Source organism: Pogona vitticeps, chromosome 3 (genome assembly GCF_051106095.1).
Source record: "Pogona vitticeps strain Pit_001003342236 chromosome 3, PviZW2.1, whole genome shotgun sequence".
In the NCBI taxonomy this organism is placed as follows: Eukaryota; Metazoa; Chordata; class Lepidosauria; order Squamata; family Agamidae; genus Pogona; species Pogona vitticeps.
In genome coordinates, this window is record NC_135785.1 from 198884323 (window position 1) to 198901003 (window position 16681).

General features: G+C 40.5%; 1 protein-coding gene across 1 annotated transcript in view; it reads left to right on the plus strand.

The window, feature by feature from the left end:
• The window catches only part of LOC110074034 (cystathionine beta-synthase), a 32421-nt gene that overhangs the window by 5973 nt on the left and 9767 nt on the right, over positions 1–16681 (plus strand). The window contains exons 2-10 of the mRNA XM_072994182.2: positions 1483–1664; positions 4161–4267; positions 6237–6371; positions 9498–9577; positions 11078–11209; positions 12482–12551; positions 13618–13709; positions 14030–14161; positions 15310–15394. Coding sequence (XP_072850283.2) covers positions 1489–1664; positions 4161–4267; positions 6237–6371; positions 9498–9577; positions 11078–11209; positions 12482–12551; positions 13618–13709; positions 14030–14161; positions 15310–15394 — 1009 coding nt within the window. The 5' untranslated portion in view covers positions 1483–1488. The remainder of the gene's footprint in view (positions 1–1482; positions 1665–4160; positions 4268–6236; positions 6372–9497; positions 9578–11077; positions 11210–12481; positions 12552–13617; positions 13710–14029; positions 14162–15309; positions 15395–16681) is intronic.

Consider the following 16681-nt stretch of genomic DNA (forward strand, 5'->3'; position numbering starts at 1 on the left):
TCAGTGGACATGCACATGTCTTTACAAGAATATGTCACATCTAACCACATGGGGAAAATCCTGTTCAAATTGTTCCAATTTGAAAAAGTAGAAACTCCCCAGCGGCAGAGGAGAAAAAAACTTTGGGAGCAAAAAGCAGCTTTCACAGCAGCTTCAGAACATATCTCTTCACTGTTTTTAGTGGGGGAGATTGTTGGCAGGCTTGCTTCTTTTCATTTCATTGTATCTTTGTCTACTGAAGTCAATAACCATGAAGTACTTGGTGTGTAATCAATGTTTGAGCCTTTAGGTAATTCTCAGTTAAACCTTTGAACCCAGGAAAGCATGAATTAGAGAAAATACAAGATAACAAAGACTTCCTTGGTGCAGAAGTGAGGGAAGGAGAAAGAGAGGATACAGCTTCCTCCAGTTCTTGTATAAAAACGAAAATTGCTGCTCCTGAAACACCTTTAAAATAAGGTTCATCCTGCTGCACAACCTCGGTTTGTCCTTAGCCCACCCCAAAGAGGTTTTATGAAACTTGAAGTGGATTTCCTATGACTTCTAGTTTCATTTGTCAGGGCTAAAGAGGCCATCCTGAGACTGCATGGAGAAACGAGTGCCCTAGAGATGATTGCTACCTTCTTGCTTTTGTGCCACCTAGCAGCAAAGATCCTGGATGGCAATATAATTGCAGTGATAACAGGCATTGTAGAAACGGTTCTAAATAACAAACAAACAAACAAACAAACAAAAAACTAGTGTTTGGAAAGATGCTTTAAAGAAGAATGAGTGGACTGACATGCTGCAGCTGTCAGGAACTGAACAGTGATAGCATGATGCTTCTCCACCATGAACAACACCCTATTGCCACTCAGTTATAGCTGTCATTTTATTCATTCATCTTAAACAGAACTGTACAAGTGGTGCTAAACAAACAAGCAAGCAAACACATAAAGACCTTGAGTGATGCTCAGTGTATCCGCTTTTCAGCCTCCAGAACAGAAGAGGTGGGGTGCTGCTCACAGTGGACTCAAGACATGAAAGGAAGGGAGGATTTGCAAAATAATTTTTGAACTCTATGGAATGTGTAACATCTGGAGTATTTCAATGTGGTTTCCTAAAGTAATCACTCATTAAATTGTGGCCAAAGTCTTAGGTTGTGCACATTTAAGTTCCCTCTTCTTATATAAGCTATCGTGACACCTAACAAGAATGCCATTCTCTTTGGCTACCAAGCCTTTGTTTTCTGCAGAGAAACATTACAGTCTATGCCAAAGCTTGGCTGGTGGGTGTAGTGGGCCATCGTTACTCATGTCTCTTTTAAAGAAATGCTTTTTTCCCCCTTCAAATGTAGTTCCATTGCTGTCTTATGGTACTTTATAGTGTTAAAATGCTAAAATAATTACCGGTAATTAATAAAATTCATTTAACTAAACCTGCAGATAATCTAAACCGAAGTTGAAGATCGAAACACTTGTTTTTCTACATTCTCTTTTCCAGTTCACAATGGCTTCTGTTTTCACATCCAACAAAACAATCAGAGTTTGTCCTTTCCTCAATGGCGATGTGGAGAACTCGGAAACTAAAAATAACCACATGTGGATTGCTCCCAATACACCCAGCAGATGCACGTGGAAACCAGGAAAATCCATCAGGGAGTCCCCTCATGGCTGTGTGCCCTTGTAAGTAGCAAGTCCATTGCTGGCAGTGTGTTGGGGTGTTTTATTCTTCTTTCTTCTACTCACCTTAGCCTAGAGAAAGAATCCAAGCTTCACAAACAGCGTGCACAACAAGGGTGCAGTAAACACATTCTAGGGAAGCTAGAGCTCAGAATGCAGCATAGTGTCATGTCCATGTAACAGTGTGGTTTCCATGTGGCTGGTTATACATTTATGTGAACCAAATGCACAGTCATCCATGCAAATGCATCAATGTGTATTTTTTCTCCAGGTAGGGAGCCTTGCTGAACCTCCTGTGGCATTAACAGGTCGGTGGAAGTTCAGTGAAGTGAACTGAGCAGCAGGTTCTTCAGGATGATTGCTTCACAAATAGCTCAGATATATTCAGTCACAGTTTCACCTTGACATTTTGATTGTGTGGATTGAGAGACTGTAGTAGATGATTGTGCTGTACTGCTGGCAACCAAAAGGCCTTTCTATTCAGGCAGGTCTTTTGCATTTACAGGCTACTGTTAAAAGGACTATGGAGAATTTGTCAGTCTGAATCCTGTGGAGATTCAGATTGCTAATCTGTGGAGATCTAGCCAAGCAGAGCCAGCTTTGGGTGTGTGGTTGTGCTGACAATCTTGTCAGGTTTCCTTCCACCACAGAGGTAAAACAAAATGTGACATAAGAATTTGCCTAAAAACTACCAACAGAGTATGGTCTGAATGGAAGGTGCCTTCCCTATTTGAACCATAGGCCACCCTGGAAAGAACATTGAAAGGGTGGGTTTCTGCCCCAAAACAGCCATGATTTCCAATTAGAAGTGGGAACAATTAGTTAACAGGGGATGGGAGAAGTAGCATGGAGATGTTCTTATATCTCTGAATGTTGTGATGAACCTTGTGTAATAAAGCACTGCTCACCTCTCTTATGCTGGCACAAATTGCCTATTCTTTGAAAGTCTTACAAATAACCTCTCTACTTAAGAGAGGGCTTGTCTGCATACTGATGAGTTCCCAGCAATCACATCAATGATCACAATGGGTTTTGCCAGATAAGTAAAACTAGTGTGGACAAGATGTTCCAGCAAAGAGGTTTTGCAGAAGCTGGGGTCCAGCTCACAATGAACATGTATTTAGGAAGTATGAAATCCCCTTGCCTTCACCAAGAACTAGAAACCAGTATTAATCCAACTTGAAGTAACTACAATGAAGTGTTTCCCAGGGGCCATGTTAATCCTCCTGGCCATTAAACTATGTGAGAGGAAGGGAGGAGAACTAAGCCGCCCACCCTCCTTTATCAAATGTACAGGGTGTTCTAAGAATGTATGTTTTGCTATGGTATGGAGGATTTTCTCCTTTGGCCTTGTGCAAGATGGTATAAATCTCTACGTAACATAAGAATTGTGCCATCTTGCAGAAGGCCAAGGAGAAAATCCTCCCTAATGCTTCCTGCAATAAAAATGAGTTAATGATCAGCAGAAAGATTTCAGCCTTGTATGGGACATCCTGGTGACTTGGTTATTTTATTGTTAACTCTGTCTTTTAGAAACATTCTGTGATTTCAGCACAATATGTCTTTGATGCTAATATTTCATACATCTTTAGACCCACTGCCTATGTAGTTTCAGAAACTGGCAATACTATATATTGTCTGCAGTTTTATTACACGATGAGAGATACTGTGTATTCTGAAACATTTTGTGGAATGCAGTTGCATGAATGTCACAGTGCCTATTGAGTAAAAGCAGTAATGTATTTCTTGTGGACTCCCCCCAGTGGCCATAATGACTGGATCAGACTCAGATTTGGTTTGATCTGCTTTTCTCAACAAATCAAGATGGCCAGTCAAGATTACCTTCAGTATATTGCTGTGGGTGCAAGTGTTTTGTACAGCACCTAGTTTCTTAGGCACATCATAAACAACAGACATGTCTGCTGGTTATAGCAGTGGTTCTTAACCTTGGGTTACTCGGGTGTTTTTGAACGGCAACTCCCAGAAGCCTTCACCACCAGCTGTGCTGGCTGGGATTTCTGGGAGTTGCAGTTCAAAAACACCTGAGTAGCCCAAGGTTAAGAACCACTGGGTTATAGCATAGATTTCTTTTAGGACATGGCCCAGTTATTGATGTGAAGTGAAAGCATGGTGTGGTTATTTGGGGGTTGGGTTCAGGTCTTATTGAACTGTGAGTTGCCTTTTATTATCCCTTTGTTCTTCCTTGATATAGTGTACTTGAATATTTTATTACTTAATATTGGTATTGCTATATTTTAAGTTGTTAACTGAAAGTTAATTACAGATTTACTGTAGAATTTTAGCTGTCAGGTTCATGTTACTGGGGGTTAAATATATTATGGCATATATTATTGCATGATGTACAGTATATATTATTGCACTTGGTTTTGTATGTTGATAGCCACTTAAAGCTCCTTCATGGAGCAGGGAGAGGAATACATATATGATGCTGCTGCCAATGTGTCTTATTTTACAATATTCTTATTTCTTCCCACGCAGAAAGAAGGAACCAAAGATTATGTCAAGTATTTTGGAGAAAATTGGACATACCCCAATGGTCCGTATTAACAACATTGGAAAAGCCTACGGACTTAAGTGCGAGCTCTGTGCGTACCTCTTTTGTCACTACTCACTTGTCAGGCCTCCTGTGTTGTACTGCAGAAATTAAGATGGAAATGAAAAGGGAAAAGTTTGAGCCACTAATGACTAACACAGCACACTGCAGGCTTCCCCAGCCTGTTATCTTTCAGATAGGTTGAGCTGCTGCTTCCATCATCCCCAGCCAGCATTCTAGATGAGGATCCACAGGGGTTGTAGTTCTACCCATCTGGAAAGCACAAGGTTGTGGGAAGCTGGCATACAGGGTACTGATAAATAGAAATGAGAAGAAAATGAGGCAGGACTGACAAGTTTGAGAGGAGACAAGAATTCTCTTTCAATCACTTAATAGAAAGGAGAATTTCTGCAAACTGTTGCGGAATAGAAAGGAGAATTTCCGCAAACTGTTCTGCAAACTGTTTTCTTCTCCCACTGTTGCTGCTCTAACACCATCTGCCAATTTTTCCCTCCTAAGAAACATTCAGTAGGTTTTATTTATAATTAGTTTGCAGCAACCTCTCTCCCTATTCTTTAACAAATATACAGTATGCAAACATGTAGTGGTGCTTGGATCTTGTGATGGTTTAAATTTTATTCATCTGGGGCTCCTAAATGGGGTCAGAGAAGAAATTCAGGAAAAGTGATGGCTTTCTCTGATATCATTTTCTTGATCAAAATTGAGAAAACACACAATATTTTATTTGGATATAGGTAGTGGTATCTTTACACCATTCAGAAAAAAACACAATTCAGTAAACAATAGATAAATCCAATTCTGAAACTGGGATGTGAGGGTACAGCCATCCAGCAGGGAAAATATGCTTTGATTCATTGTGATTCACATCCATGGAAACTAGGTTTCCAGGAGTGAAAGTGCTATAGCCATCCAGATGACAGTTTTCAGGAGTCAATGGGTGCAGAGGCCAGAGAGCTTGATTTGCATGGAACTCCAACAGCCGAAACAGCCTTAAGGTGCTAACAAGTGCTAAATGGCAATCTAGCAGACAATCCCTGTCTTTTTTTTATTGTTCTCCTAAGTGCCCCAGTGATTTTTTTTCCCCCAGTGCTGAGTTGAAGCATACTTTTTTTTTAATGAAATGGTTTGGAGACAAAGGATGCTGCATTGCATCAGACCAGCCTTGCTAGCTGAAGAAACAAACAAAAAATTATGATTCCCTGCTCAAAAAAAGACGATTCCACACCAGCTGCCCCTGCACTGAGCTTTATGTCATTTACTCACTGGGCTTTAATTTGAATCCAGTATGATATAAATTGCAGGGTAAATGGCCCTGCTAGTCTGCAAACTGGAATGGATATTTGTTTACATGTGGAAATATTTTGCAATCTTGATTAAGAGGCTCGGAGACATTTGACTTGTGGACAGCATGTCTATGCAGTGCTTGGGGAATGAGGGCAAGAGGGATCAATTACCCTCATGACCTAATTGTGGGCTTCTCAGAGGAACCTGCCTGGACATGATGGAAAACAAGATACTGGACGGCTGGTCTCTGACCCAGCAGAGCTCTTTTTATGGTGTATGCTATCAATATAATCATATCAAACTTTTCACCCTTCTGAGATAGGCTCATTTCAACTTTATTGAAACTACAGAACATACTTTAAAGATAGCTATGATTCCATTCCCTAGATTGACATGTCTTGGGAACATCTGAAGCCTTCACTGCATTGGGCATATCCCAGGCCAGGGATGGGAACATATGGCTCTCCAGATATTACTGGATTCCTACTCCCATCATGCTTCAAACTGGCTAGAGCTGATGGGAGTTGCAGTCCAATAACATTTGACAGGCCACAAGGTTCCTCCTTTCCGTCCGAGGAAATATTTAGGTTGCAGTTAGAGTCGAATTTGCATCTTTCCTTTTACAAACCAATCTGTGATAATGAGATCTTTCCCTGGAAGGCTGAGAGCAATACTAAAGATCTTCATTCCACTTTTAATTTGATGTGAAATTTTAGTGGCCAAGTGTGAATATTTTAATGCCGGTGGGAGTGTGAAGGACCGAATCACCCTAAGGATGATAGAAGATGCAGAACGAGCTGGCACTCTGAAACCTGGGGATACCATCATTGAACCAACATCTGGAAACACAGGTACTGTATACAAGATGAATCAAAAAGCTTCCCAATGGAGGTGTTAATAGTTGGTTTTTCCCTGTGATAAAAAATACTCCTGACAGCACCTGAGGCACTAAGCCAAGGCCCACATTAGGAGGCTTCATTCCTACATAAGGAACCAACTAGGGAGACTCCATTATATGACAAGAATAATGATGGTTGTGTCTGTGTTTGCTCCCTTCCCATCTTTATTGCTGTTTTAAATAAAAGTGTATCCTTAATAGCTGGCAGAGGAGGACACACAAAAGAACATTAAAAGACCTTTAAAAATGCCTCAAGGATCCCCAATGAAACTGAAAAACGGTGAAAGAGCTATGTGAGTGCATGTGTAGATATTTAGGATTCCTGAAGCAGCAAAGAATCATGTGCTAAAGAATAAAATGACATTTTTAACAGCTATTTTTGAAAAATGAGTATTCACAAAAAGTTATTTTTTTTATCCAGAGATCACTGTATTCTGTAAAATTATAGACACAAAATGACCAAAAAAGCTATTGAAGAGATTGGGCTGAATTCATTGTACAGGAAAGGATTGCTCTGGAGAGGTGGGGGAAAAATTTAAACTGGGGGAGAGGAACCAACTAGGTGGGCACTCCTCCAGCCCACCAAGATATAGAAGACCACCATCCATTCTTTCCAAAGAGTACCCAGTATTCTCTGTGTATTTCTGCAGATTCTCATATCAGAGGCAGAAGCTGCAAAGTTTGAAAAAGTTACTTTTTGAAGTATAGTTCTCAGAATCCTCCAGCCTAACTTTGACCAGCTCTGCTTACTTTTACCCTAGTGATGCACAATTGCAGATCTTAGAAAATTGGCTTTTAAACTCCAAGAAGATTTCAGCTGTATTGGTCACTAGGTATGCTGATCAGGCCTTTCTGGAAGCTGTAGGTTAAAATAAGGCAACATTTCAAGAACCTTGTACTGAGTGTGGCCCCATTCTCTTCTTCGCGTTCCTGTCGAATTTTTCAATTGTTATCAAGTAGAGCAGCAATGACTTGAAAGATTATTTGAGTTATAGAATATAGAACCAACAGGGGGCAGTATAGTCATTATTCCCCACAGGCAGGGAAGTCAGGAGTTTATTTGGTTCCCTTGCACTGTCACCTAATTCTTGAATCTCCGCGTAGCCTTATCATATAAGTGAAGGACAGCTGTCTCTGTCATTTATTCCCGAGGAAAGAAGAGCACTCAGAAACACTTTTCAGACTTTGTCATGGGAAGAGATTAACATCTGTGCAGTTTTGCTCTACATTACACACAGATTAGGTGCCATTTATTTTCCAGTCCTATAACGAAACACGAGGATTTTATTTGTTTCTGCTTCGTTCATTAGAAAGAGGCTGTTACTCTTCTATTTAGCACAATGGAAGGCATTATTACAAGGGTGGGCAGAATATGCCTCCTGGGCCTAAAACCCTCTCCTAGCCCTCCCCCAATATATAATTTTTAAAAATCCCTCATAAAGCCCCTCGTGTTTGCCCCTTGGAGGGGAATTCTGCCATCTTTGGGGGGAGCAGCTTTCCTGTCCCCACATCCCAAGCAATTTTAAAACATTTTTAAAATGGTAGTGGAGGGAGAAATTGGCCTTTTCTAGTGAGGAAAAAATGTTTTAAGATAATTATTATGGGGGGAGGGGAGGGAATTGGGCAAGGTCCTCCAAGGTCTATGGGGGGGTGTCTGCACCTCCAACACTTCTGGGAGTTGCCTGCCCCTGCTTGATTATGGTCTCAGCAATTGTCCTGCCTGCATATACCGTGCTTTCCTGAAAATAAGACAGGGTCTTATATTAATTTTTGCACCAAAAATTCATTAGGGCTTATTTTCAGGGGATTTTTTTTCATGTACAGCAATCTACATTTATTCAAATATAGTCATGTCATCTTCTTCTGGTTGCTGCACAATGGTGGAGGGTGGGTTTCACTTAACGGGGCCTTATTTTGGGGGTGGGGCTTACATTAAGAGCATCCTAAAAAATCATACTAGGGCTTATTTTCGGGGAAATAGGGTAGTTGTGTACACTTCAATGGTGATTCTAAGCCTCAGGGACCCTTAATTCAGAGCATAACAAACGTCTCTGTGCGTTGTAGGAAGGACTCTTTATGAGCCTGAACAATCTAAACCGCCATTTCCCAGGCTTCCAGGTGAAACTTTTCTGGGTGTTCTTCGTGTCCTCTAAGCCCTGCCCATCTATAGGTAGTTCTTGGAATGGCCCAGTGAGAGCTAAAAACCCAAGATCCTCTATAGGATTTTGATACTGTCTTATATTCTTTCTGTCCACCTCATCTTCTCTCATGGGGGAAGACAGCAGAGCTTGGAAAGGTTACTGGTGATGATTGCTAGAGTATCCTGGCAGTTGTAATCCAAAAACAGAATCTTTTCACTCTCTGGAAGAAAAGTGGTAGAGAGCAAATGACATCCCACTTTTCTAGGAGAAGCCACAATGTTCCTTCATCCCAGGCACTTGGGCAAGATGATAGAGAAAAGGTAGCTGAGCTGTTTGTCCTCTTTGCTTCAGAATGTACTGTTTCTAGAAGGCTCCTGCATTCTTCATAGTTAAGTTTGGGTGGAGCAGTCCCAACATAACATTGTGTCGCAGCTGCTAGTGTATTTCATCCTGAGGTCTTATTGTAATTTTGGCAATAAATGTCCAAGATTCTCAACAGAAACCCAAAGGTTTCCTGCTGAGGATATACATTACAAGTTACAAGAAGTGAAAGCATATTAATGTTTCAGGCTCAAGATACAATTCAGGCAGTATTTCATGTCTGAGGAACCAGTTGTGTAAATGGACACTGGGCTATTATGTCTGGAAGACCATTCACAAAACCCAACAAGCTAATTTGCAAATTACAGGTGGTGAGAAAAGTTTGTGCTATAGCGCATCATCAACACCCTTTTAATGATGGATTATCTGCAGTGTATACTTTGGCCTTTCCTTCCTTCCTTCCTTCCTTCCTTCCTTCCTTCCTTCCTTCCTTCCTTCCTTCCAGAGCTGACATTTTAAGTGAAGATTTGTAATCTTACAAATGGAAAAGAGGGACAGCTGCAGACCTTGCTACTATAACTCCTGTTTATCTTGCTCCTTTCTCTTTAATCCTCCAGGGATTGGACTTGCCCTGGCAGCAGCAATAAAGGGTTATCGCTGCATCATAGTCATGCCAGAGAAAATGAGCATGGAGAAGGTGAGAGTCTTGAGTGTTTCAATATAAATAGCACAAGCACCAAGTGTCTGTTTTATTGTCATAGCTTTCCCAGTCTTCCCCCAGTAAAACCTAAACCAAAAAATCTGGGCAGTTGTGTTTCTGAGGCTGCTGGGGGTTATTTGTTATTTCACAGTTCTTTTTGTGGGGAATCGTTAACAGTTAAATCCAGAATATATGTGGTGTTTGTTTTAGGAAATGATACCATACTCTCAATATCATTACTACAGACTATAGTTATCTGCTGGATTTGAACAGTAACTCAAAAGAATTCTAAGATGGCTTCCAACAGATTGAGAAACAGCTGCCAGTTTAGCAACTGCTGGAGAAGATCAGTCAAATATCTTTGTGCTGAGATGATGCTGTTTTGTGCATTAAAAGAGAAAATAAGTCCTTTGACAAGAAAGAAGCCAATCATTCATACGGAGGCTGTATTGGGACTTTAGTTAAAATCTTCTTCTGTACTTTCAGGCAGAGATCATGTTTCAAAAACTAGTTTTCAAGCCACAGAGGCAATGATTCTCAGGACACAAATATATTGGATAATACATGTCCATCTTCCAGATAAATAGAGCAGAAGACTTGTCCTCTGTAAAACTGGGATAGTTTGGTTTTGCAAATAGTGTTTTCCTTCCTCCCAAGACTAGATGTGAGATAAAATGGTGCCATGCCTTGAGAAGTCATATATTTTCAAGGTTTACATGGCATTTTTGGAGAAACAAAGCACATCAAATATTGGTCCGATTTGATCACTTAATGGGGGTAGGCAGGTGTGTTTTCCCGTGCGTTGTGTGATCACAGGAAATAGATTGTACCAGATCACTCCACAAGTGATCCAAGTTGTGATCTAGTTTCCCATGTGATCACACTCTCAGATGGATTTACAGACCCTTCCTGCAAATATGGACATGCATATCTGCACATCTCCCTGGTGCCACTAGAACTGCACCAGCAATGAAATAGATGAGAAAGCTTTCCTTTTTGGGGTGCAGATTTGGCTGAAATTAATGGAGCAGCCTTTTAAAAAAAAAAAGAAGAAACTTGATCAAATGCACCTGGAATTCTGGATTTGAGCAGTGACCTTCAGTGAGACTAAGGGAGCAATCCTGTGTGCATTTTCCACTGTAGCCACTGCAGATCTACTTTTTCAAAGAAGGCAGCCATGTTAGTTCATTGCAGGGGGCGGGGAAACACCTTTAAGATCAATGCATTTTAGTTGGCATAAACTTTGATGGACTGCAGTATAAATCCATGCATTCTTTCTTATAGTGGCCATGAAGCCAGTAGAGGTATTGGCTGAGATCACGTTGCTTCTGCTTTTAATTAACCATTTTAAATATGTTTGTCTGGTCTTTAAGCTGGACAGGAACTCTATGTTGCAACATACCATGTGTGAAATGCTCATTGATCTTGCTTTGAAGATTTGAAGGTTGGGAGCAGCACAGTGCATGAAGATAATTTAGTCTCTTTTTCTTTTTCTAGGTGGATACCTTGAGAGCACTTGGGGCTGAAATTGTAAGAACACCATGTGTGAAGTATGATGATCCAGAATCAAATGTGCGCATTGCCTGGAAACTAAAAAAAGAAATTCCAAATTCACATATTTTGGACCAGGTAAGTTGATTCTAGTAACCTTTTCTTACTCTTTAGACTGGGCTAGTTCATTTTTTACTTGTGTTCCTTCAGGGTTTTTTGTATTTATGTGAGATGTAGAAATATGTGATATGGGCAGAGCAATCCTATCTGTCCAGAAGCTTGTTACAGGGATTAGGATTGGACAGAAGTGCACCTGGAATTCTGGATTTGAGCAGTGACCTTCAGTGAGACTTAAAATGGAGTGGGAGCCATTATAACTGACAAAGCATTTGCCCGAGACACATGATTGGTAAAGTCCTTCTTTCATTGGAAAGGGAGAGGCAGCTGCTGTGTGGGGGCAACATTGTGTCTTCTGAGATCTCAGGCGACTTCCAAGATAAGTATCTTGTACAGGGAGCAAGATGTGCAACTGTACCCAAATTGGACCTGTGCATGCCATGTGACCTATCCTGCACCCTCCAGACTTGTCTGCTGCCCTTAGCTGTCGCTGAGGACAAAACCATGTTACCGCTGGGTGAAGAAAGATTCAACTACTAGTTTAGCCTGCTTCTGTATTTGGAGCAGGAAAGGGGTGCCATCTTGTCCTTTGATTTAAGTAGCAAAATGTATTGAGCCAACTTTGATAATATCACTGAAATGTCCATTCCAAATTATTCATTTCAAGTCTCACTTTGGGCTGTTAAAAGTTTCTGGATTGTTTTCAAAGGCAATGTTATCTATATTACCCTGCAAAAGCCCAAACAAGAAGTTATTTGGCATGGGTAGCTGTGACCAAAATGTCCCCATCCAGGGACACGATCCAGTTCGGTTTTATCACATGCAGAGCAAAAGTCATGACTGTGGATATCTGGCGAGGTGCAAGGAACACAACCCACCTCGTGCAGCTTCATGAAGCCCTAGAGGCACCTGGGTGGGCTCGGTCAAGAGATAAGGCCAAATGAACCATTGCTGTGATCCAGCAAGACCATTCTTATCTCCTTTTGACATGAAGATTGAAATCTTCAGAGTTCCCTGACAATGGGATTTTTTTTTTACTACAACAAACAAATAGTCTTATGCTGGTGGCTGTGGGGCTCTGGGAACAGAAATCTAAAAAAACAAATTCTTTCCGTCTCTGCCTTGGCCCTTCCAGATGCAATGGACTGGTGCTTCTATTATGCTGGTTGTAGATAATGGGAGTAGTAAGTATTCTAACACATCTGAAGTGCATCAGTCACCTGTATGTTTTCTGAAGGCATTTGTTTTACCCAACCAATTTGACTTTTCCTCCCTGTATCTTTATAATTTTAGTATCGAAACCCAAGCAACCCATTGGCGCACTATGACACGACAGCAGAAGAGATTCTGGAGCAATGTGATGGTATAATTAAGATTCCTTCCCACACACACACAATATAATATCATTAAACATCCTGTTAGAAGATAATTATTATGTTTTGTTTACCTAGAATGTCTTTAGAAATCATGGTTATTGTTCACTACTGAAGTGCTTTTTTCATAATTTTAACTGAAGCATGAAAACCATGAGGTACACACATTACGGTCTTGTAATTATTACCCTTTTCAATGAACCATATTGTCAAATTGGTGGATTTGGTTACAAGTACAATTTAGCACCATACTATAACATTCTATCCCTATTACTTGTATGTTTATTAGTAGCCCAACTCAGTCTCAGTATTAATTTGGCACTTGCTGCTGGGAATAGGGAGCGATAGAAACAAATGAGGTATTTGTAGCTGTCCATATTCCTTTGAGTAAGGCCGGTTTTACTGTTAGATAAGCACCTTAGGTACAGATGCTATGAAGAAGCCGTAGCAGCTCCCTGACCTGAGTGCTTTGGCCACCAACCCCTGTATTGGATGACGTAGCTGTGGGAGGTCATGTGACCTCTCTTATACCCTCCAAACTATGGTCTTCTGTTCTCAGTAGATGGCGAAAGACCCTGTTCCGTTGGTTGTGTTGAAGAATCAACTGCCATTGCAGTTTGTGTCTTTATGTGGAGTTGGGGTGACACACCGTCTTGTCTTTTGTCTCAGGAAGCAAATTGCCTCGGGTCAGCCCTGCCAGGGCAGTATCTAAGAAAAACACAAACATGAAAAAAAAGAGTGTAAGATCCACTTTACACTTTTTTGCATCAGCTAGATTGCCCTGGTAATCACAGCAAATATATGAAGGAGAAAGGAGAACAACATATTAAACATGCTTGGAAAGAGACTCACCAAGAAACTGTGATCTATCATGAAAGTAGGGCTGATCTTGATTCAGACATCATCGTGCCGAATGCTTGTGCTTCTGTTCTTATGATCAGTAAGCCAGGAATAATATTTTCTAAGAGCCGGTATAAGCTTTTTGAAGTGTCAGAGAAGGCATGTGTCCTAACACTTTTTCTCTCTCTCTCTCTTTCCCCACTTCCTTAATTACAGGCAAAGTTGATATGTTTGTGGCTGGAGCTGGCACTGGAGGGACTATCACTGGCATTGCCAGGAAGATGAAAGAGAAATGCCCTGGATGCAAAGTATGTGAAAGACTTCTTGGCCGTGGCCCTAGGGTTGACATCACCTCTGTGGTGGTGCTCACTTCTATTTCTGTTCTGCTTTGTACATATTTGTAAATGAACATACAGTATATATAAATGAGCAGAATATTATAAGGACAGTATTAACTTCCAGTGCTCTGTCTCTTCCAAATGAAAGTTTTCCTACTAAAGCTCCTATAATACTTGTCACAGGGAGAACATAAGATGCGGTTAACTTTTATGTTGTTCAGAAATGTACTCTTTCTTTTTTTAAAAAAAAAATGATAAATTCTGATTAAGTGGTCCCTCTTTCTTCACAGATTGTTGGAGCAGATCCTGATGGCTCCATTGTTGCTCTACCCAGTTCCCTCAACACAGTGGCACCAGAGGATACGACAATGGAAGTAGAAGGGATTGGACATGACTTTATCCCAACTGTCCTTGACAGATCTGTAAGTGGCAGTGTCACCAATGGCAGGAGAGTTGGGGAATTGTGAACATATTCATCATTATTTGTATTTGAAGTTATGAAGAGTCAACTTCAAGATCTGCACAGCCTTCATTTAAAATGAGAATGGCTGATTCTTTGTACACAGTTTCATATTAGCAAAATATACACTGATGTGACAGCATAAGGCTACAATGCTACATATATCGTCTCAACCAGAATGGGAAGTTATGTTTTTTGAGTGTACCTCCCCAAATCACTCATGTGATCTATGGGATTCTGAATGTCATTGTCCCATACAACAATAACAACAACAACCTTTTCCAAGCTCTTCATTCAGTAGATTTAAAATCATAATTCTGGAAGAGATTTGGGAGTCAGCAATAGCATCTTATTAAATAATCATTTTTAGAAAACTAAATTTCAAGGGGGAAATGCCTATAGTAGATGTGACATCAAGCGAACTCTTCTGGGATGCCCAGTGGGGGATTGAACCCAACCTCTGGCTCCACAGCCAGATACCTAACTCTCTGAGCTGTGATCATAGCAGCATGTTAATATCTCTGCAATCTGTGTCTGTAGTGGAAACAGGTTTTAAAACAACAGCAACAGCCCAATACTATACATGCTTACTCAGAAGTAATCCTCACTGACTGCAATGGGATTTAGTCTCTAGCATGTACAGAAAGGATTGCAGCCTAGCTGAAAGTGATCTGAGAAAGGCTTCTCATAGTGCTTTAGCAGCTCGTTGTGTGCATTGGCACTCCTTAAATTTTAGGGTGATGCAGCTGCCTCTCTTTGCAGATGCCGGCTACAGAGACTGGCAAAATATGAGGAAGAAAAACCCCAAGAACACGGCCAAACAGCCTGAAAAACCTCCAACAACCACTCTTGCAAATCCTTTTCACCATAGATTACAGACTGGTTAATTTAATCTGGAGCATTAATACTCCTTCTTTTTAAAAGACAAGTCAAAAACAAGCACAGAATTGTTACACTGCTTTAAATAAAACTATTATTTTTCCATATTCCTTCAATCTACTAAAGAATCCATCATCTGCTCTGTCTCTGTCTCTGACTGTAACAGAAATTTCAGGACTGAAAATACCAGTAAATCAGACCCTAACTTCCATTGTTTGCTTCCTTTTTTAGGTGATAGATGAATGGTACAAGAGCAATGATACAGAATCCTTTCTTATGGCCCGTAGACTGATTAGAGAGGAAGGCTTGCTTTGTGGTAAGAACTAAAGACAATTTTTGCCCATCAATAAATATATGTTGATTTTATTCACACATTTATTTTACCAGGGCAGATGCTTTCTGGGAAAATACTGGTTGAATCCTGGATATATAGCCAAACTAAGTAACCAGTTTCTGCTCTGATGTGACCACAGATTGTTCATTTTTATGAAACAAGTATGCACGTTTAAATCCTGCATTTGTTATACATAAATGTCAGAAGGTTTTTCTCAAACTAATACTTCTGTTGATACTTGTTGTTGCATTTTCCAAGCAATTAGACCTCAACAGGAGAAAATGGTATTGTTCCCAAGAACCACTATCTGCCCTAAAACTAAGGTCCATTATTATAATGGGTACAGCAAGGAATGTAGCTGTACGAGATTCACAGGTCTTTCTTGAATATGACATGTGCTGGTTCTACTTTTGAGTCACGCCACACTTCTCCAGCCTGTACCACAAAAAGTTTACAGTTTGCTAGCTGCATATTTACAGTGGTTTCACATGAGCTACATGTGTGGTTTGACTTACAGAGCCTCAGTAAAAATTTTATTAAGCAGTCCAGCGAGACGTCCAGCAATGTTTTTGCTCAGAAAGCTCTTGTGCCTGGGATAGTATAACAGGCTAATCCTGCAGCCATAAAAACCCAACAAGGATCTGGCCCAAGTTATTCAGTAGGGTCTGCACTGAGTATGTAATTGCACCCCATAGTCTCCAGGTGTTTAATCTCAATTATTCTATTTCTCTGCTCATCCACAATATATGGTCAGAAGGAGGACTCTGCTCAAGATAAGCAAATCTGCATAACTGGATTCTAATTGTCTGTGAAGAAATATGCCACAACAAGAAAAGTCTGTTCCTTCCAGGGCAGTGGAATATGTATATATTATGTGTGTGTATGTATATATATATATAATGGCTTTGTTGTATATATTATGGCCCTGTTAATGTTTGCATTGTCTTTTAAGAGGCAAAATAAGCACCTGACTAAAGAAGGTCAACATATATTTATGGGTGTATAACTTCTTGTTGTTTTTGTTGTTGTTGTTTGCCATTAAGTCAATTCTGACTTTTGGAGACCCTTTTCAGGGTTTTCCAGGTAGAGAATACTCAGAAGTGGTTTACCATTCTCTTGTTCTGGGGGGCATCCTTGGACTGTGCAGTTTGCCCGAGGCCACACAAGCTGGTTCTTATTTCTGGCGTCACCGTGAGGAATCAAACTCTCAGCCTTTTGCTCTACAGCCAGATATTAACTCACTGAGCCATCCTGCCAGCACAATACCTA